Source organism: Trichechus manatus, unplaced genomic scaffold (assembly GCF_000243295.1).
Source record: "Trichechus manatus latirostris isolate Lorelei unplaced genomic scaffold, TriManLat1.0 scaffold00045, whole genome shotgun sequence".
Lineage (NCBI taxonomy): Eukaryota > Metazoa > Chordata > Mammalia > Sirenia > Trichechidae > Trichechus > Trichechus manatus.
Genome location: NW_004443981.1, coordinates 11617049 through 11638892, shown reverse-complemented (window position 1 = coordinate 11638892; position 21844 = coordinate 11617049). Strand labels below are relative to the sequence as shown.

The 21844-nt window shown below is 46.4% G+C and overlaps 1 protein-coding gene across 1 annotated transcript in view; it reads left to right on the top strand.

The window, feature by feature from the left end:
- WDR25 (WD repeat domain 25) overlaps positions 1–21844 on the top strand; it is a 162620-nt gene that overhangs the window by 139270 nt on the left and 1506 nt on the right. The window contains exon 5 of the mRNA XM_004376723.2: positions 19425–19595. Within this exon, the coding sequence (XP_004376780.1) occupies positions 19425–19595 (171 nt within the window). The remainder of the gene's footprint in view (positions 1–19424; positions 19596–21844) is intronic.

Sequence of the window (21844 nt, the reverse complement as noted above, 5' to 3'; positions counted from 1 at the left end):
TTTTTTAAAAAAATTATAATATCAATCTGACTTCTAACAGTTTAGCATAATTCCTTAATAACGTCAAATAGCCAGTTCATGTTAACATCTCACTGGTTGCCTCCCAATTTGTTTTTAAGAGCCGCTTTGTTCAAATCACGGTCCAGACATTTGCTTGAAAGTCTCTTAAGTCTTGTTTAATTTGTAGTTCTCTCTGCTTCTTTGCTTTCCTTGTAACTTGTCCATTGGAGGGCAAATTGGCTGTTTGTCCTGAATTTCCCTGCTTGCACCCCAGGGGTACCCGTTAACTCGTTCCTCTGTTCCTTGCATGTCTTAGAAACTGGTCCTTTCACCCAGGCAGTGCTTCTCCACCCCTAATGTGGGGCTTCTGATTCTGATTCTGATTGGTGGGTCTGGGGTTGGCCTGAGAAGGTACATATCCGACAAGCTCCCAGATAACACTGAAGTTGCTAGTCCCTGGACCAGTTTTTGAGTATTGTGGATGTAGAGGCTTGATAAGATTCAGATTTGTTATTATTATTTTTTTCCTCAAGAATATTTGACCAGATTCAGGTTCATTTCTTTTGGCAAGAACAGTTCATGGGTGGTGGTGTGTACATCTGTCAGGAGACACACATGTCTGGTTGAACCACTTTTAGTGATGTTATGATCGATGAGGGCTGTCAGGCGTTGTCAGCCTGATCTCTGTTATAAAGTTTCCCATCAGCTTTTACCTAATGCCTTTAGTAGTTACTAATGATCATCGCCTGTATCTACGAATTCATTAAGCCACTCACTGCTGTCGAGTCGATTCTAACTCATAGCGACCCCATAGGGTTTCAAGGCTGTAAATCTCCACCGAAGCTGACTGCCATGTCTTTCTCCCGTGGAGCCACAGGTCATTTTGAACCACCAACCTTTTGGTTTGCAGTCAGTCACTTTAACCACTGCACCACCAGGACTCCATTCATGACTTCACTAGGGGTTGCAAAATACTGGGCTACTTCTGTAAAGAAAGCTTTGCTTGACCTTAGTTACCCCGAGGACGGGAAAGGAGGGATAAAGACTTGATTCTTTTCCTTTATTTACAAGTTTTCAGAATAATGAGTTGTTTCCTCAGCATTCTCCGAAGGTGACTAGTTTTTTGTTTTAAAAAAACATATCATCATGAACTCAAGGTTTGTTTTTTTTAAAAAAAACATATTTGATAAGTGGCAATAAATTGTGACTGTTATTATTTTGATGCTTCAATTGCCCTATATGTGGTAAGTGAGCCTCTTCAGTCTGTCTTGGAAGAAGTATAGCCACTCGCTCCTTGGAAGCAAGCATGGTGAGGCTTTGTCTCATGTACTTTGGACATGTCATCAGGAGGGACTAGTCCCTGGAGAAGGACATCATACTTGGTAAAGTAGAGGGTCAGCAAAAAAGAGGAAGACCCTCAGTGAGATGGACTGACACAGTGGCTGCAACAATGGGCTCAAGCATAATGATGATCGTGAGGATGGCACAGGACCGGGCAGTGTTTCATTCTGTGGTGGAGAGGGTCACTATGAGTCAGAACCGACTCGACAGCACCTAACAACAACAATGAGCCTCTTCAAGTGCCTGAGTTGTTGTTTTTAAATCAGCTTTACTAAGGTATAATTATGTACAATAAACTGACACCCATTTAGAGTACACAACTCGATTAGGTTTGACAGATGTATACATCCGGGGAACCACACCACAATCAAGATGCAGAACACTTAAAATGTCCCTCTGCCCCTTCGCGGTAAATCCCTTCTCCACTGATCTGCTTTCTGTTACTAACGAGCAATTTGCATTTCTAGACTTTAGTGTATAAATAGAAACATACAGTAGGTATTCATTTTGTGTCTGGCTTCTTTCACTTAGCGTGTTTTTGAGGTTCACCCACATTGTTGTGTGTGTCAGTATTTGCTCCTTTTTTACTATTGAGTAGTATTCTATTGTGTAAACATAACCACACTTTGTTTATCCATTTTCCTATTGACAGGCCTTTGGGTGGTTTCCAGTTTGGGGCTATTATAAATACAGCTGCTATGGACATTCATGAACAAGAAGTCTTTGTGTGGATAGATGTTTTCATTTCTCTTGGGTAAATAACTTGGAGTGTAATTACTAGGTGGTATTAAAAAAAGAAACAACAACAACAACAACAACAAAACAATCAAACCTGTTACCATCAAGTCGATTCCAACTCATAGCAACCTTATAGGACAGAGTAGAACTGCTCCATAGGGTTTCCAAGCAGTGGCTGGTGGATTCGAACGGCCGACCTTTTGGTTAGAAGCTGAGCTCTCAATCACTGCGCCATCAGGGCACTAGGTGGTATGGTGTGTGTATATTTAAATTTGTAAGAAATTTGCGAACTGTTTCCAAAGTAGTTGTACCATCTTATGTTCCCGTCAGCAGTGTACGAGAGTTTCAGTAGCTCCACTTCCTTACCAGCACTTGGTGGTGTCAGTCTTTTTCATCTTAGCCACTCTAACGTGTATTTAGTGGTATCTGATTGTGGTTTTAATTTGCGTTTCCCTGATGATTCATGGTGGTGGCCTTTTTTTTTGTGGGGCTGTTGATCAGTTGGATATCTTCTTTTGTGAAGGGTCTGTTAAATCTTTTGTTTATTTAAAATTTTTAAAAGTTGAGTTCTAGGTGTTCTTCATATATTTTGTGTATTCCGTCTGTGTATGTTCCACCTCTCTCTCTCATGCACAAAGTATTCCGTGGCTTATCTTTTCATTTTCTTAATGATGTCTTTTGAAAAGTAAAAGATTTTAATTGAGATCAATTCCACTTTATCAATTTTTTGTTTTATGGGTCATGCTTTCTATGTTCTAAGAAATGTTTGCCTACCCCATGGTTGTAAAGATTTTCTCCTCTATTTTCGTCTGTAAGTCTCATAGTTTTTTACTGCTTTTTGTTTTCAAAATTGTTCTAGCTACTCTAGATTCTTTGTATTCTGATTTCAGTTTTATAATCAGCTTACAGATTTCTGTTATTAAGTCTACTGCTATTTTGATTAGGATTGTGTCCAAGATCAATTTGAGAAGAATTGACATCTTAACAATATTGAGTCTACGGATCTGTGAGTATAGTACATCTGTCCATTTATTTAAAACCAAAAAACCAAACCCATTGCCATCAAGTTGATTCTGACTCATAGCGACCCTATACGACAGAGTAGAACTGCCCTATAGGGTTTCCAAGGAACGGCTGGTGGATTCAAACTGCTGACCTTTTGGTTAGCAGCCGAGCTCTTAACCACTGAGCCTCCAGGGTTCCAATAGAGTTGGCAGCAGGTCTTCTTTAATTTCTCTCAGCAGTGTTTTGTAGTTCCAGTATTTAGATGTTGTACATACCATATCAAATTTATTTCTAAGTATTTCATGTTAAAAAAAAAAAAAAAAACCAAACCAGTTGCATTGGAGTTGATTCCGACTCATGGCGATCCCACGTGTTTCAGAATGGAACTGTGGTTCATAGGGTTTTCAATGGCTGATTTTTCAGAAGTAGATCACCAGACCTGTCTTCCAAGGTGCCTCTGGGTGGACTCAAACCTACAACTGTTCGGTTAGCAGCTAAGGCATTAAGCGTTTGCACCACCCAGGATCTCATGTTAGATGTGAGCTTTTTATAGATGTTCCATATCAGTTTAAGGAAGTTCCCTTCTATTCTTAGTTTTCTGAGAGTTTTTTTTAATCATGTATTGGTGTTCAATTTTACTGTGATTTTACTGCATTTTTATTTTTTCCCTGTATTCTGTTAATACAGACATACATTGGAGATATTGCAGGTTTGGTTCCAGCCCACTGCAATAAAGCGAATATTGCAATAAAGAGAGTCATACAAATTTTTTGGTTTCCCAGCCATAGAAAAGTTATGTTTACACTATACTGTAGTCGATTAAGTGTGCAATAGCATTATGTCTAAAAAAGATGTGCGTATCTTAATTAAAAAATACTTTATTGCTAAAAAATGCTAACCATCATGTGAGCCGTCGGTGAGTCGTAATGTTTTTACTGGTGGAAGGTCTTGCCTAGATGTTGATGGCTGCTGACTGATCAGGGTGGTGGTTGCTGAAGGCTGAGGTGGCTGTGGCAATTTCTTAAAATAAGACAACAATAAAGTTTGTCACATCGATTGACTCTTCCTTTCATGAAAGATTTCTCTGTAGCATGCAATGCTGTTTGATAGCATTTTATCCACAGTACAACTTCTTTCAAAATTGGAGTCAATCCTCTCAAACTCTGCCTCTGCTTTATCAACTAAGTTTATGTAATATCCTAAATCCTTTGTTGTCGTTTCATCAATGTTCACAGTATCTTCACGAGGAGTAGATTCCGTCTCAAGAAGCCACTTTCTTTGCTCATCCATAAGAAGCAACTCCTCATCTGTTAAAGTTTTATCATGAGATTGCAGCAAATGAGTCACATCTTCAGGCTCCACTTCTAGTTCTCTTGCTGTTTCTACCACATCTGCAGTTACTTCCTCCACTGAAGTCTTGAACCCCTCGAAGTCACCCATGAGGATTGGAATTAACTTCTTCGAAACTCCTGTTGATGTTGATATTTTGACCTCCTCTCATGAATCACGAGTGTCCCTAATAGCGTCTAGAATGGTGAATCCTTTCCAGAAGGTTTTCAACTTATCTTTGCCCAGATCCATCAGAGGAATCACTATCTCTGCCAGCTATAGCCTTACAAAATGTATTTCTTAAATAATAAGACTTGGAAGTCAAAATTACTCCTTGATCCATGGGCTGCAGAATGGATGCTTGTGTTAGCAGGCATGCAGATGACATTAATCTCCTTGTACATCTCCATCAAAGCTCTTAGGTGACCAAGTGCATTGTCAATGAGCAGTAATATTTTAAAAGGTGTTGTGATGGTTAAGATTGTGTGTTAACTTGCCTGGGCCATGATTCTTAGTGTTTATATGTGATCATTCCCATGATGGAATCTGCTGTGAGTAGCCAGTCAGTTGAAAAGGAGTTTCCTTGGGTTGTGGCCTGCATCCAAATATAAGCAGACGTTCTGGCTTTTTGCTCACTCTGGATCCTGTGGCTGCCTCCTGTTCATCTGACCTGTGGTTCTTGGGACTTGAGCTAGCAGCTTATCTGCCAATCTTGGGATTCATCAGTCTTCACAGCCTGTGAGTGGGAGCCCTGCTCTCTGGCCCACTGATCTTGGGTTCCCGAGCCCCTGCGGCTGCATGAATCAGGAGAAGCCTCTATCCTGATCCATGGACTTGGGATGTTCCAGCCTCTATAGTTGCGTGAGCTGTTTCCTTGATATAAATCTCTCTCTATATATATTTGTACACTTTACTGGTTTTGCTTCTCTAGAGAACCCAGCCTAAGACATTTGGTACCGAGAGTGGTTCTAGAGAAACAAAATTATGAGTTTTCTGAATTGGTTCTCAGGTATGGTTAGTCTTAAAGATGTTGATGACTCTGCTTCCAGCAGTAAAGAGGGCACTGCTAATCCATGGCGTGATGTGGCAATACAAATACACAAAATATCACCACCAATAGATCAGGTATTGGTGAAAGGCGAGGTTGTGAGTGAACACATGTGTGGTATCTTTCTACTGTTTTGTCAGAATGAGAAGTATAAGGAAGCTGGTTGGTTGGTCCTACTTTCTCTAGACAAACTGATGAAAGAAAGAGATGCACTCAGGGCTTCAGAGTCAAAGCTCAAGTGCTGCATAAATGACCTCAAAGTTTCCACTTGTGCTTTGAAAGAAAGCCTTATTTCTTGTAGTAACAAAGCTGATATTGCCAAAAACCAAACCCAGAGTCTTATTGTAAGAGTGGCTGAATTACAATACCAGCTCAATTGCCAACCTTGAGAGGTGTTTGAAGTTAAAGTAAGGGCATTGATTGGGAGGAATTGGGATCCAGAAACTTGGGATGGGGACATATGGGCAGATAATCAGGAAGCTGGAGACACTGAACCCCTACATTCCATTGAATCACTACTGCCAGCAGAACCACTCGCATCTGAAGAGATTACTTCATGTTTGTCTGCTAAACAACCCTGCCCAGAAAAACCATTAGCCTCTCCACTCCCATCTGATGAGGTTAGCCCTAACCCAGCTGCCTCTAAAGAGCCCTTGCCTGAGTCATTGCCTGGGGCATTGCCTGAGCCAGATGCTTTACAAGACAATGCTGAATGTTTTCAAAACAATTGCACACTACTGATTCTGGCTTCTAGACCTGTAACTGGACTTAAGTCCCAGCGAGACCCAAAAGGTGAAGTACAAAGTGTGACCCAGGGTAAGGTACGCTACACTCCAAAAGAACTGCTTGACTTTTCTAATATGTACAAACAGAAACCTGGGAAATATGTGTGGGAATGTCTGTGAAGGGTGTGCGATAATGGTACAAGGAACATAAAGATGGATCAGTCTGAGTTTATTGATATGGGTCCACTAAGCACAGATTCTTCATTCAGTGTTTCAGCTTGAGAAGTTAGAAAAGGATCTAATAGTTTATTTGGTTGGGTTGCTGAAGCATGGATTACAAGGTGGCCGACACTAAATCAAATTGAAGTACCATACCTGCCTTGGTATACTGTAGAAGAATGTAGAAGAAAATTGGCATGCAAGAGTGGATTTATCAGGTTAGACCTACAGACCCACACATGGAGTGCCCAGAAGATACACCTTTACCATAATTGTGAGGAACAAATTTGTGAAGGGAGCCCCAACATCCTCGAAGACTGCTATAATTGCTATTTTATGTAAATCAGATTTGACAGTGGGAACTGCCCTAACTGAATTAAGACACCTAACTACAATGGGACTGATTGGACCCCTTGGTAGTAGGGGCCAAGTGGTGGGGCTCAATTGACAAAGACAAGGTGGGCGTGGTTACAGTAATGGACAGCAGAGTCAAAGCAGTAATCAGAATAGTCTGACTCGTATGGACTTACAGCATTGGTTACTTAGTCATGGTGTCCCTAGGAGTGAAATAGATAGGAAATCTACTAAATGTTTACTTGATCTATACAAACGGATGAATTCTAGGTCAGGTGAACAGCAGTCTAACTCGAATCACCGGAAAGGAGAGTCATGATCCCTCAGTCAATTCCCAAATTTGAGCGAGTTTAAAGACCCACAACCCCTTGAATGAAGGGGAGGCTGGGTCCCCTTGAGGAAGGACTCCAATACACTGCCAAAAATTTTTACTGTTAATCTCTCTCCCAGCCTTCCCCAAAGGGATTTATGGCCTTTTATGAGAGTAACTATTCACTGGGGAAAAGGAAATAATCAGACTTTTTGGGAATTACTGGATACTGACTCTGAACTGACACTAATTCCAGGAGACCCAAAACATCACTGTGGCCCATCAGTCAGAGTGGGGGCGTATGGAGGTCAGGTTATTAATGGAGTCTTGGCTCATGTCCGTCTCACAGTAGGTCCAGTGTGTCCTCGAACCCATCCTGTAGTGATTTCCCTAGTTCCAGAATGCATAATTGGAATAGATATACTCAGCAACTGGCAGAACTGCCACATTGGATCCCTGACATGTGGAGTAAGGGCTATTATGGTAGGAAAAGCCAAGTGGAAGCCTTTAGAACTGCCCCTACCTAAAAAAATGCTAAACCAAAAGCAATACCACATTCCTAGAGGTATTGCAAGATTTCTGCCACCATCAAGGACTTGAAGGATGCAGGGATGGTGATTCACACCGCATGCCCTTTCAAATCACTTATTTGGCCTGTGCAAAAAACAGATGGATCTTGGAGAATGACAGTTGATTATCGAAAACTTAACCAGGTGGTGACTCCAATTGCAGCTGCTGTTCCAGATGTAGTCTCATTGCTTGAGCAAATTAATATATCTCCTGGTACCTGGTATGCAGCTATTGATCTGGCTAATGCCTTTTTCTCCATAACTGTTCCGAAGGACCATCAGAAGCAGTTTGCCTTCAGCTGGCAAGGCCAGCAGTACACCTTCACTTGCCTACCTCAGGGCTACTTCAACTCTCTAGCCCTGTGTCATAATTTAGTCTGCAGGGAACTTGATCGCTTTTCCCTTCCACAAGACATCACATTGGTCCATTGTATTGATGACATTATGCTGATTGGACCTAGTAAGGAAGAAGTGTCAATGACCGTGGACTTACTGGTAAAACATTTGTGTGCTAGAGGGTGGGAAATTAATCCCACAAAAATTCAGGCATCTTTCAGCTCAGTGAAATTTCCAGGGGTCCAGTGGTGTGGAGCATGTCGAGATATTCCTTCTAAAGTGAAGGGTAATTTATTGCATCAGGCTGCTCCCGCGACTAAAAAGGAGGCACAACACCTAGTGGCCTTTGGATTTTAGAGGCAACATATTCCTCATTTGGGTGTGCTACTCTGGCCTATTTATCTGGTGACTTGAAAAGCTGCTAGTTTTGAGTGGGGCCCACAACAAGAGAAGGCTCTACAACAGGTTCAGGCTGCCGTGCAAGCTGCTCTGCCACTTGGGCCATATGATCCAGCTGATCCAATGGTGCTTGAAGTATCAGTGGTAGGTAGAGGTGCTATTTGGATCTTTGGCAGGCCCCTATTGGTGAATCACAGTGCAGACCCTTTGGATTTTGGAGCAAAGCCCTGCCATCCTCTGCAGATAACTACTCTCCTTTTGAGAAACAGTTTTTGGCTTGTTACTTGGCCTTAGTAGAGACTGAAGGCTTAACCGTGGGACACCAACTCACCATGTGACCTGAGCTGCCTGTCATGAACTGGGTGTTGTCTGACCCACAGAGTCATAAAGTTGGACATGCACAGCAGCACTCTATCATTAAATGGAAGTGGTATATACGAGATTATGCCCGAGCAGGACCCGAAGGCACAAGTAAGTTGCATGAGGAAGTGGCTCAAATGCCCATGGTCTCCACTCCTGTCACATTACCTTCCATCTCCCAGTCTGCACCTATGGCTTCATGGGGAGTTCCTTATGATCAGTTGACTGAAGAAGAGAAAACTCGTGCCTGGTTTACAGATAGTTCTGCACGATATGCAGGCACCACTCGAAAGTGGACAGCAGCAGCACTACAGCCCCTTTCTGGGACCTCCCTGAAGGACAGTGGTGAAGGGAAGTCCTCTCAATGGGCAGAACTTCGAGCAGTGCACCTGGTTGTTCACTTTGCTTGGAAGGAGGAATGGCCAGATGTGCGACGTAAACTGATTCATTGGCTGTGGCCAGTGGTTTGGCTGGATGGTCAGAGACTTGGAAGGAACATGATTGGAAAATTGGAGACAAGGATTCATGGGGAAGAGGTATGGATAGACCTCTCTGAATGGGCCAAAGAAGTGAAGATATTTGTGTCTCATGTGAATGCTCACCAAAGGGTGACCTCAGCAGAGGATGATTTTTAACAATCAAGTGGATAGGATGACACGTTGTGTGGAAACCAATCATCCTCTTTTCCCCAGCTACTTCCATCATTGCTCAATGGGCTCATGAACAAAGTGGCCATGGTGGCAGGCATGGAGTTATGCATGGGCTCAGCAACACGGACTTCCACTTACCAAGGCTGACTTGGCTACCGCCACTGCTGAGTGCCCAAATCTGCCAGCAGCAGAGACCAACACTGAGTCCCCTATATGGCACCATCCCTTGAGGTGATCAGCCAGCAACCTAGTGGCAAGTTGATTACATTAGACCACTTCCATCATGGGAAGGGAAGCATTTTATCCTTACTGGAATAGACACTTACTCTGGATGTGGATTTTCCTTCCCTGCATGCAATGCTTCTGCCAAAACTACCATCCATGCATGGACTTATAGAATGCCTTATCCACTGTCATGGTATCCCACACAGCATTGCCTTGGATCAAGGGACTCACTTCACAGCAAATGAAGTGCGGCAGTGAGCCCATGCTCATGGAATTCACTGGTCTTACCAAGTTCCCTATCATCCTGAAGCAGCTGGATTGATAGAACGATGGAATTGCCTTGTAAAGAGACAGTTATGGTGCCAGCTAGGTGGTAATACCTTGCAGGGTTGGGGCAGTGTTCTCCAGGAGGCTGTATATGCTCTAAACCAGCATTCAGTATATGGTGCTGTTTCTTCCATAGCCAGGATGCATGGGTCGAGGAATCAAAGGGTGGAAATGGGAGTGGCACCACTCACTGTTAACCATAGTGACCCACTCACAAGATTTTTGCTTCCTGTCCCCGTGACCTTATACTCTGCAGGTCTAGAGGTCTTAGTTCCAAAGGGAGGAATGCTCCCACCTGGAGACACATCACTGATTCCATTGAACTGCAAGCTAAGAATGCCACCTGGCCACTTTGGGTTCCTTATGGCTCTGGATCAACAGGCAAAGAAGGGAGTTACCAGACTGGCTGGGTGATTGGTCCTGATTACCAAGAGGAAATCGGATTGATATTACATAATGGAGGTAAAAAAGAATATGTGTGGAATGCAGGCGATCCCTCAGGGCGTCTCTTAGTACTACTATGCCCTGTGATTAAAGTCAATGGAAAACTACAGCAACCCAACTCCAACATGACTTCTAATGACCCAGACTCTTCAGGAATGAAGGTTTGGGTCACCCCACCAGGCAAAGAACCACGACCAGCTGAGATGCTTGCTGAGGGCAGAGGGAATACAGAATGAGTGGTGGAAGAAGGTAGTTCTAAATACCAGTTACGGCCACGTGACCAGTTGCAGAAATGAGGACTGTAATTGTTTTGAGCCTTTCTGCTTTGTATGTGTGCATCAAATATTTTTGTTTTCTTCACTTATAAAATATAAGAAGTAAACGGGGCTAGTGCGTTTTTGTTGTATGCGTGTTAGTTGTATCATGTTGGGCGAAAGTATGACTTTATAATTGTCTTTATTCAGAGATCATGTATGGTTTAAGGAGATGTGTTCATGTTCCATGTTGACAAGGGGTGGACTGTGATGGTTAAGATTGTGTGTCAACTTGTCTGGGCCGTGATTCTCAGTGTTTATATGTGATCACTCCCAGGATGGAATCTGCTGTGAGTAGCCAATCAGTTGAAAGGGATTTTCCTTCGGGGTGTGGCCTGTATCCGAATATAAGCAGACGTTCTGGCTTTTTGCTCATTCTGGATCCTGTGGCTGCCTCCTGTTCATCAGACCTCTGCTTCTTGGGACTTGAGCTATCAGCTTATCTGCCAGGCTTAGGATTTGTTAATCTTCCCAGCCTGTGAGCAGGAGCCCTGCTCTCCGACCTGCCAATCTTGGGTTTGCCAGCCTCTGCAGCTACATGAATCAGGAGAAACCTTGTGATCTTGCCTGCCAATCTTGTGATTCATTGATTTTCACAGCCTGTGAGCAAGAGCCCTGCTCTCCAACCTGCTGATCGTGGGTTCGCCAGCCCCTGTGGCTACGTGAATTGGGAGAAGCCTCTATCCTGATCCATGGACTTGGGACATTCCAGGCTCTACAATCACATGAGCTGTTTCCTTGATATAAATCTCTCTATATATTTATACGCTTTACTGGTTTTGCTTCTCTAGAGAACCCAGCCTAAGACAGGAGTCTTTTTTTCTGAGCACTAGGTCTCAACAGTGGGCTTAAAATATTCAGTAAACCATGTTAAAAACAGATGTGCTGTCATCCAGGCTTTGTTGTTCCATTTATAGGGCACAGGCAGAGTAGATTTAGCATAATTCTTAAGTACCCTAGGATTTTCAGAATGGTAAATGAGTATTGGCTTCAACTTAAAGTCACCAGCTGCATTAGCCCCTAACAAGAGAGTCAGCCTGTCCTTTGAAGCTTTGAAGCCAGGCATTGACTTCTCCTCTCTAGCTATGAAAGTCCTAAATGGCATCTTCTTCCAGTATAAGGCTGTTTCATCTACATTGAAATTCTGTTGTTTGGTGTAGCCACCTTCATCAGTTATCTTAGGTAGATCTTCTGGACAACTTGCTGCAGCTTCTATGTCAGCACTTGCTGCATCACCTTGCACTTTTATGTTACGGAGATGGCTTCTTTCCTTAAACCTCATGAACCAGCCTCTGCTAGCTTCACATTTTCTTCTGCAGCTTCCTCACCTCTCTCAGCCTTCCTAGAATTGAAGAGAGTTATGGCTTTGCTCTGGATTAGGCTTTGGCTTAAGGGAATGTTGTAGCTGGTTTGATCTTCTATCCAGACCACTAAAACTTTCTCCGTATCAGCAATAAGGCTGTTTCATTTTCTTATCATTTGTGTGTTGACTGAGTAGCACTTTTAATTTCCCTCAAGAACTGTTCATTTGCATTCACAACTTGGCTAACTGTTTGGCGCAATAGGCCTAGCTTTTGGCCTGTCTCAGCTTTCGACATGCCTTCCTCACTAAGCTTAATCCGTCCTAGCTTTCGATTTAAAGTGAGGGAGGTGTGACTCCTCCTTTCACTTGAATACTTACAGGCCATTGTAGGGTTATTAATTGGCCTAATTTCAATATTGTCCTGTCTCAAGGAATAGGGAGTCCCGAGGAGAGGGAGAGAGATGGGAATGGCCAGTTGGTGAAGCAGTCAGAACACACACAACATTTATTAAGTTCACTGTCTTATATGGGCGTGGTTCATGGCACCTCAACACAGTTACAATAGTAACATCAAAGATCACTGATCACAGATCACCGTAACAGATATAATAATGATGAAAAAGTTTGAAATATTGCAAGAATTACCAAACCGTGACGCAGAGACATGAAGTGAGCACATGCTGTTGGAAAAATGGCACCGACAGACTTGCTCGATGCAGGGTTGCCACAGACCTTCAATTTGTAAAAAACGCACTATGGGTGAAGCTCGATAAAATGAAGCGCAATAAACAAGGCATGCTTGTTCTTCAGCGTTCTGCCACCTGAGCGGCTCACGTTTGGTAAATGCCCTCTTCCGGTGCAGCTCTATCCTTCAGCAGTAGATCCCTCTCTGCTTCTATCTACTCCTTTGCTGGGCCTCCTGGATTTCCCCTGCATGTATGTATTTAAGCCATGAGTCAAGGATGTGGCTGGAATTTATTCTCAGAGTTGAGGCCTGAATCCTATGGCTCTGTCATTGCCAGGATTTCCTCTTCAAGCTTCCAGTTGATTTTCTGGCATTTTGAGCTAGTAAGGCTGCGTTTTTCTTCTGGTATGTTAGTGGAGGTTGACAAGCGCTTCAGACCAGAAAGCCACAAATTTGCAATTCTTACCTCTTCTGGTTGCACTCTCTTTTAGAATAAACTGTCCTTCATATTTTATATGCTTTTGGATGCTTTTCATTACCTTTAAATAGTTTGTTTTTTTTTTAAATACATGATCCATTTTTGGTTTTCTTGATTCCTTCTGCCAACATTACTGAAGTTCCCAGATTGTCTTTTCTCTGAGCCCGTTGTGAAATGAGTTCAGAAGCCTTCCTTTCATGCATAACAAGGTGTTTCAGGCTCATCTTACACATTTCTGTCCCAGACTTGGAATCAGCCATCTGTCCAAGGGTCCCTGCTTTCTTTTAGAGGGAAATGGTAATTTGAGACCACAATCTGGGTGCTGTGGTTGCTCATTGCTCACTAACCAAAAACCAAACCAAACCCATTGCTCACTAGGAATAGTTTTGTTGTTATTGTTGTCAAGAAACAGTACATTATTGTTCCTACTGGTTTTTCCAATTCAAATTCAGGATTATAGGATTTTCCCTTAACTTCTTTGATTTTATATCTTATCTCTTTTCTCTTATACTGAAGATTTTTATTTCTGACTGCCTTAACATAATTTTTTGTATATATTGTGCTAACAATGTGATGACTGAATACAATTTAAGATTTTTTGCAGTTCTTTTTGTCTATTATATATATATATATATATATCCATCTAGGGATCTACCATTAAATTAACTGTTTTTGTGTACATAATGTATATTCAACTAAGGATCTACCATTGAATTACTGTGCTTTAAAGTCCCTTAAGATAAATCCTATCTATGTGGTTTACCTGTCAACTCAATACACGGTTTGCTTGATTTGTTTCATTTTTCTTTCCAGTTTTAGAAATTGCTTTTGTATTTTAATTTAGTTTTATGATTTTATAAAATATTATGGCAACTAACAACAACAGAGCAGGTGTTGGTAAACTCCAGCCTGTGGGCCCAATCTGGCCTGTGGCCTGTTTTTGTATGACTCTCCAACTGAGAATGGTTTCTCACACACACACACACACAAACATGCACACAGAAGAATATGCGACAGTTACAGGCCCACAAAGCCTAAAACATTTACTTTCTGTCCCTTTACAGAAAAAAATTGTGACCTCTGTTCTACAGTCAGAGCTGCAAAACAAGATTACACTTAGAGAAATAATCCAACTTCTAACGCTACCCCTGTCTCCACCCTTCTGTCCCCCCCTTCCTCTACAGGCAACCTCATTTATCCGACTCTCTATCTGCCTACCTACTTAATTACTTAAATATTTAAGTTTTTTATTTATCTTTTTTCTTTAATATGAGCAAACACACAGTCATATTGATATCACCTCTTCTACTCAACCCACACTTCCCCCCACCCCCCAACTCACTTTTTTCACTTCACAACATATCCTGGAGATCACCTATAGCCTTATAGAGATTCCTCATTCTTTTTCACAACTGCATAGTATTCATGAGCGTGGATGTACCAAAGTTTATCCAGCCAGCCCCGTATTGAGATACATATGAGTTATTTCCAGTTTTTTGTTTTTTTAAGAAGCCGTACTGCTTTCAATAGCCTTGTCCTTATATCTTTTGAAAATTTGCCTGTGTAACTTTAGAATAAATTCCTCAAAGTGGGGTTGCTGGGTCATGCATACTGCTAAGTAAAGATGCATGTTATTTTGCATGATGTCACCAAAAGCTCACCAGCGAGATTGTGCCATTTTGCATTTCTGTCTGCAGCATATAGAGCATCTAATGTCCCCACAGCCACCTAACAGAGTGTGCTGGCAAACTTTCGTCAATCTGATAGGTAAGAAACGGTGTCAGTGCAATTTTAATTTGCTTTTCTCATGTTTGAGCAAGATCGAAAGGCCATTTCCTTTTCCTTTTTATGTACTCTGTTCACTTCTCTTGCCTACTTTACTGTAGAACTGTTGGCCTTTCTCATCTGTTTGTAGAAGTTGTCTGTATTTTAGGGAGAGTGATCTTTGCCTCTAATAAAAGTCACCAATATTTATTCCAGTTTGTCATTTGTCTTTTTACTTTACTTATGGTGTTTCCTGCCATCCAAAAGTGCTTTATTATTGTTACTGTTATTTTCATGTAGTCAAACTTACCAGTCTTTTCTCTTACTGCGTCTGGCTTGGGAGTCATAGCTGGGAAAGTCTTCCCCAGTCTCAGGTTAAAGAGAAATTCAATCATGTTTTCTTCTCATATTTCTTATGGTTTCTTTCTTTTTTTTAACTTAAATTTCTGATTTTTTTTAATTTATCAACAAATGTATCAGTCTGACATATTTTATCCTATGTAATTGGCTTCTTCTACTTGGATGAGTTTAAACTGCAGAGACTGGCCCTCAGCCAGCCCCCAGGCCCTCTGCCCCCCTCAGCAGGCCTTGATGCATCTTTGCGTTTGCAGAGACCATTGTGTTTACTTTGGGGAGGAGGGAGCTGAAGTTTGAGGTGAAGGGACTTGCCCAAGGACACATGGGCCATCCTCGGACTCTAGCTCTGCTGGCTCCGGGAAGAGAAAACCATGAGCGTCCTCCACCATGGGGCAGGCATGTAGCTGGCATGTCACCTCTGCTCAGTCCCTAAGAGGCAGGCCTTGTTCTTATCCCCACTTTACAGGTGTGGAGACTGAGGCACAGAGGCAAGCGACTTGCCCAAGTCACGCAGCCAGTAATAGGCTGTCAGGCTTCAATACCAGTCTGTCTGCCTGGGGGCTTAGAGCCTCCCACTGTGCTCCTGCCCAGCTTGTCCAAGAGCCGGGAGCATCCCCTGCCCCCCCATACACCCCCTCCTCCCACCACACCTGTGACTGGAAGTCTGTGGTGATGCCACATCGAGTTCAGACTCCCTCTGCCCACCCACCCCCATGGCCTTGGGGCTCCCTGAGGGGTCCAGTTTCCTGTGTCTCCATGTCAGGGCCATGGGAAGTACCTGTGGATAAGCATCATCTCCTTGAGGGGTCCTTGTAGAGCGAGGGGCACAGCTGGTGTGTCTGGCCTCAGCCCCTAATGTTGGGATGTTATGGGGACCCAGGCCTGTGGTTGTTACTTTCCATAGTTGTGGTCCTTTGTTCCTTGCCCATTCATTATCTACCCAGCCCTTAATTCAACCATCCTTACAGAGCGCTGGTGGCGCAGTGGTTAAGTGCTTGACTGCTAACTGAGGGTTGGTGGTTTGAACCCACCAGCCACTCAGCAGGAGAAGGATGTGGCAGTCTCCTTCTGTAAAGATGACAGCCTTGGAAATCCTATGGGGCAGTTATACCCATCCTGTAGGGTCGCTATGAGTCGGAATCAACTCGATGGCAGTAGGTTTGGTTCTGGGTTTTTTTTTTTCCTGATGCCTACAGTGTCCAGCCTGGGTGCTCGCCAGGGGTGACCCAGAAATGTGGGAGGCAGCATGCAGGGAAGAGAGGTGGCGAGGTGGCCGGCTGAGGGAACACAGGATCCCCTGGGGGCCACAGCAGTGATCCCTCCTCTTTTCCTCTAGGTTTGGGTGGGGTGAGGGGTTGCTGGGCGCCCCACCCTCAGGCCCCTCTTTCTAAGGCCCGGCAGTACTTAGAGGCTCAGCTGTGGTCTAGTCGAGGCGTGCTGGGGCTGTCCCACGGCCACACAGTAAGTCAGCCAGACCGGCCCCTGCCTCAGCCCCACGCACGTGGAAGTGGCAGGGACCCGAGGAAGGGAGGTTCTGCCTTCAGACAAATCAGAGCAGCCCAGAGTTCTCGGGGCTGCCGGAGGACCGAGTGGCGGCAGAGTTTAGGGGTATCAGGTGTGTGTCATGGCGCATGTCCTGCACTTTCCCACAGCTGGAGACCTTTGGCCCCTGTCTGCTCACCTAACAGAGGCCCAGCTGCCAGAAGAGCCCCATGGAGGCTCACTGTCAGATCCAGCTAGTTAGGGCTGGCAGTGCCATCCCCCACCCCTGGGACGGGATGCGCCAGCTGTCAGTGTAATTAAGGTTGTCATAAAACTCACCAGCTAGACACGCAAACCACTCCTCCACTCTTCCCTGGGTCTGCACCGTGGTGAAGGCGAGTAAATCACGCTCTGCAGCTGCCTCAAAAGTCGGCCTCCCACTTAGCGCGCGCTATTGGACGGATTGCCCGTCACACGGCTGGTTTCCCGGCCGTTCGCTTTTATGACGCCCTGATGAGCCGGCCGTTCCATCCGTTCTCAGAAAACGTACAGAACCATGGCTCCTGCTTGCCTCGAGAGTCTGTCTTGGGAAGCAGGCCCAGCTGTGGTCAGGTGCCTCTGCTGCTCGCAGGTGTGGCACCTGGCACGTGGCTTCTCGGGCCGTCAGCCCCCTCTATGAGGAGCCCCTTGCACCGTGAGACAGTGTGTGTAAACCCCAGCCAGGGGCTCAGCAGATGGCCGGGACCCTTATCCTCCTCCATCCCTCCCTGGGTCTGCGGGTTTCCTGAGCCCTGCTGGGGCCCTGGCCCTGCCCATGGGGCCCACAGCCCTGCCAGGGGGCTGGGACCTGCCCGTGGGGCCCACAGCCCTGCTGGGGGGCTGGGGCCTGCCTGTGGGACCTGCCTGTGCACAGGTGCCCATTGCCAGCCAGCCTCTGGGGGCTTGTGTATGCCCCCACCACCAAGGAGAAGCGCTCAGGGGACAGGTCACACCCAGGGACATGCTGGGCCAGACGTACTCCTCTCTCTTGGCGTTTGGTACCTGGCCACCTTTGGGCTCCCTGCTCCTCACCTGAACTGTGGGCAGAGAGGGCTTCAGGAGAAGGGGAGATGGGGTTCAGGCCCCGTGTGGTCTAGGTGCACGGAGGCCTCAGGTGGCTGGTTGGCGGTGGTCTAGTTAGGTGAGCCTGGGAAGGAGTGATGGATTTGGAGAGTTTGCTCCAGGCTGTGACGGGCGTTGCTCCCTCCCCTCCCTTCTACTCCTCTCCTCTTCCTCCTCCTGGCCCCTCCCCTCCTTCTGGTCCACACCAAAGTAGATTCCAGACACTGCCTTGGGGGTGAGTGGAAGTTGTGTGAACTCTGGTGCATAGAGCAGATGTTGGGGACTGTGGTGATGGGCCTGTCTGCTCCCAGTCCTTGGCTCCTGCCCCGGCTCCAGGGAGGCAGCCCCTCTGCCCAGCCCACACTGCTGCCTGTGCTCTCTGAGGCTCGGCCATGACCCAGTGGGGCAGAGCGGGCGCGGAGAGGAGGGTGGGTAGGCAGCCAGCACCAAGCTCCCATCCAGTGGGGGAGGTGGGCCCCAGGGAAGTAGCCGCGGTGCAGAGAGGCGCAGCCCTGTTGTTAGGATTCGGCTCCACCACACCCCCGCTGTGCCACCTTGGAGAAATCCCTGCATCTCTCAGAGCCTCAGTCTTCCTCATCTGGAGAACTGGAGAAGGGGGTCTCAAAACACCCCCACCTTAAATGAAGTTACGGAGTGCTGTATTTAATGCTCACCTCACTTAGGCACACTGGGAAGAGACTGATAGGGAATGGAAGTCTTACATCACGTGGTCACGTGCAAAGTTTGAAAGGATGTGAACTCCAGGGTTTTGTTTTTTTTTTTTCCATTTGTCAAGACTTGGCTCATTTCACAGCCAGCGGGACTGAGGGACTGAGGGCCGTGTGCATGCAGCTGCCACATGGTGGCGCCCCGGCCGCTGGTAGGCTGGCTGGCCCGTGACCCCGCCACTCCTGCACCCGGAGCTTCTGACACGGCCTGTTTTTCCACCATTGCAATTTAGTGTCACCCATGAGTTTGTTAAGTGGAGGTATCTGTTAGTCCTGGTACTGAAACCCCCCTTCCCAAAGCCAGCTATTTTGGAGTGAATGTTGGATGTGATAAAATGCCCCAGAGAAAGAAAAACAACTGCTTGGTACTTAACTGTGTTAGTTTACGAGACAAAAGGCTGTGAAATGTCAGTGATGATGCTAAAAAAATAAAGCGGCTTCAAAGCTGAAATACGCTCCTGTGGCTCCGCTTACAGTCTCCAAGGACACTTGCTCCCGGGATGACATGTATGCCTCTGGGGACAACAGGTCGGGACGCTGTGAGCTGTGAATTATGTGACATCTTCACAGCCAGGACTTATGGGTGTCATTATGCACTTAGGTCCCCCTGGGCAGGGCGTGGGCCTCTCTTAGTGCACTCCTCAGCTCCTTGCATCTCAAGGGGCCCAGGTGCCAATAGAGGTGCGGGGGCTGGGGGCGCAGGGAGGCAGTCAGGTGTGGCTGAAGCCTGAGGAGGTGCCACGGAGCAGGCCCCGAAGGGTGACGGACATTTGCCTGGTGGGGAGGCAGAGGCTGGGCGCCAGGCCATCATCATGACAGGGCCACTCTTGCAGGTGGTGAGAGGCTACAAGGCGACTGTCCAGCAGACCTTAGACGTCCTCTTCCTCCATGAAGGTTCTGAGTTTCTGAGCAGCACAGACGCGTCAAGTCGGGACTCCGCTGACCGCACCATCATTGCCTGGGATTTCCGCACCTCCGCCAAGATCTCCAACCAGATATTTCATGTAAGACACCTAGTTGGGCATTTCAGTTCCAGCCTCAGGGCGCGCAGTGTAGTCCTTGCCTCCCGTGGTCCCAGGTAACTTCCTGTGGAGATGGCTTAGCAGGCAGGATCTGCAGGGGTGCTTGGCTGCCAGGTAACTCGGCATCTGGGTCAGGCCCCATGAGGAGGCTCCCACGGGCCCAACATTCCCTTACTCTTCCTGTTCCTCCTTCTCCCAGCTCAGCACGTCCAGCAGGGGTGAAGGTGTGGGGGAAAAGCCCTGCTTGGAGCCATGGGGACCAGGACCAGGACCTCAAGCTCAGCCCTTCTCCCCTCCCACTGCCAGCTAGCCAGCTCAGGCATTAGGGGCTTCTGATCCTCCTTTGCTTGTGGCTTTGGCAGGTGCTGCGATGCAATACAGGAGGTCAGAGCTGAGGCCAAGAGAGAGCACCTGCATTCAAGTCCTAGATTCACCACTTACAGCTGGGTGCCTAGGCCCAGAGATCAGCCTCTTTGATTCTCATCCTCCTCATTGGTAGATTGAGGACAATAATATTAATCATCTGAAAGGGTTGTTTTGAGAATTGAAAGAGTCAATGCTTATAAAGGGTTTAGCCCAGTGCCAGGCTCAGAGAGTGCTCAATAAATGCTTTCTCCATCACTGCCACCATCACTGCCACCATCACTGCCACCACCACCACTGCCCTCACCACCACTATCACCAATACCATCACTGCCATCACTGCTGCCACTGCCGCCACCACCACCATCACCACCACCACCTCCATCACAACCATTACCACCACTATCACCACTACCACCATCACCACTACCACCACCACCACCTCCACCATCACCATCACCCTCTGCCACCACCACCACCATCACTACCACCATCACTATCACCACCATCACCACAACCATCATCACCACCGCCACTATCATCACCCTCACCTCTACCACCACCACCATCACCTCCCACTACCATCACACCACCACCACCACACATCACCATCGCCGTCACCACCATCACCTCCACTGCCATCACCACGATCACCACCATCACCACCATCACCACCACCACCTCTACCGCTGCCACCACCATCACTACCACCACGACCACCAGCACCACAGCCATCATTACTACCACCATCACCACCACCACCTCCACCGCCACCTCTACCTCTACCACCTCACCATCACCACCACCACCACCTCCACTACCATCACCACCACCACATCACCACCATCATCATTTTTTGATATTTCAGATAAGACAAGAGTAATCTCTTTGGTACTCTCACACTGAGTTTAAAGAAATACTAGCAGGTTTATATTCATGTCTCTTCTCCTCCCTGTCTTTCTCTTGGTCTTGGAGGGCTCCAGGTGACCCTGAGCAAACCCACCTTGAGGTGTTCACATGAGGTCCTAGTGCTGCCCACTGGGAAGACAGGCTGGGAGGAGACAGCAGGGCATGTCTAGCCACCTTGACTTCCTGTCTTCGAGAGCCTGGGTGGAGGCTGGGGAGAGCGAGGCAGGTGGAAGTGCTGCATGCCGAGCTATCGGCCCTCCTCGGTTATGCCTCGGCGTTCTCAGTGCTGACTGAGGAGGCTTCTGTCCATAATGGCACCAGGAACTCATCTGCCACTGCCCCTGATAGGCATGTTCATCTGCAGCGCAGTTCCCACTGCTCCCTGCTTTGCCCTTGGAGTTGGGCTCAGTTAGAGCATGTGGCTTAAGGACAACGCTGAGCACCACTGGTGTAAGGACACGTGCACTGAGGGGGTTTCTCTGTGTGGCTTTGCCACACAGGGAGGTTCCCCCTTACGTCTTGACTAGTTTGCTCACGTCTTTGTCTTCTCGTCCAGCCATCTGCCTCCTCACCCACTGTGCCTAAGACTGCTGTGACAAATCAGCACAAACTTGGTGGCTTGAAGCAACACAGATTTATTCTCTCACAGTTCTGGAGGCCAGAAGTTCAAAATCAGTCTCACTGGGCTGGAATCAAGTTGTTGGCAGGTCGCACTCCCTCCGGAGGCTCTAGGGGAGAATCCATGCCTTGTCTCTTCCCAGCTTCCAGTGGGACTGGTATTCCTTGGCTTGTGGCCACATCACTCCAAGCTTCAAGGCCAATCTCTTTAAATCTCTCGGCTCCATCTCCATATGGCTCTCTCCTCTGTGTGTCAAATCTCTCTCTGCCTCTCTCTTATAAACATCCGTGTGATTGCATTTAGGGCCTCTGGATAATCCAGGGTCATCTCACCATCTCAG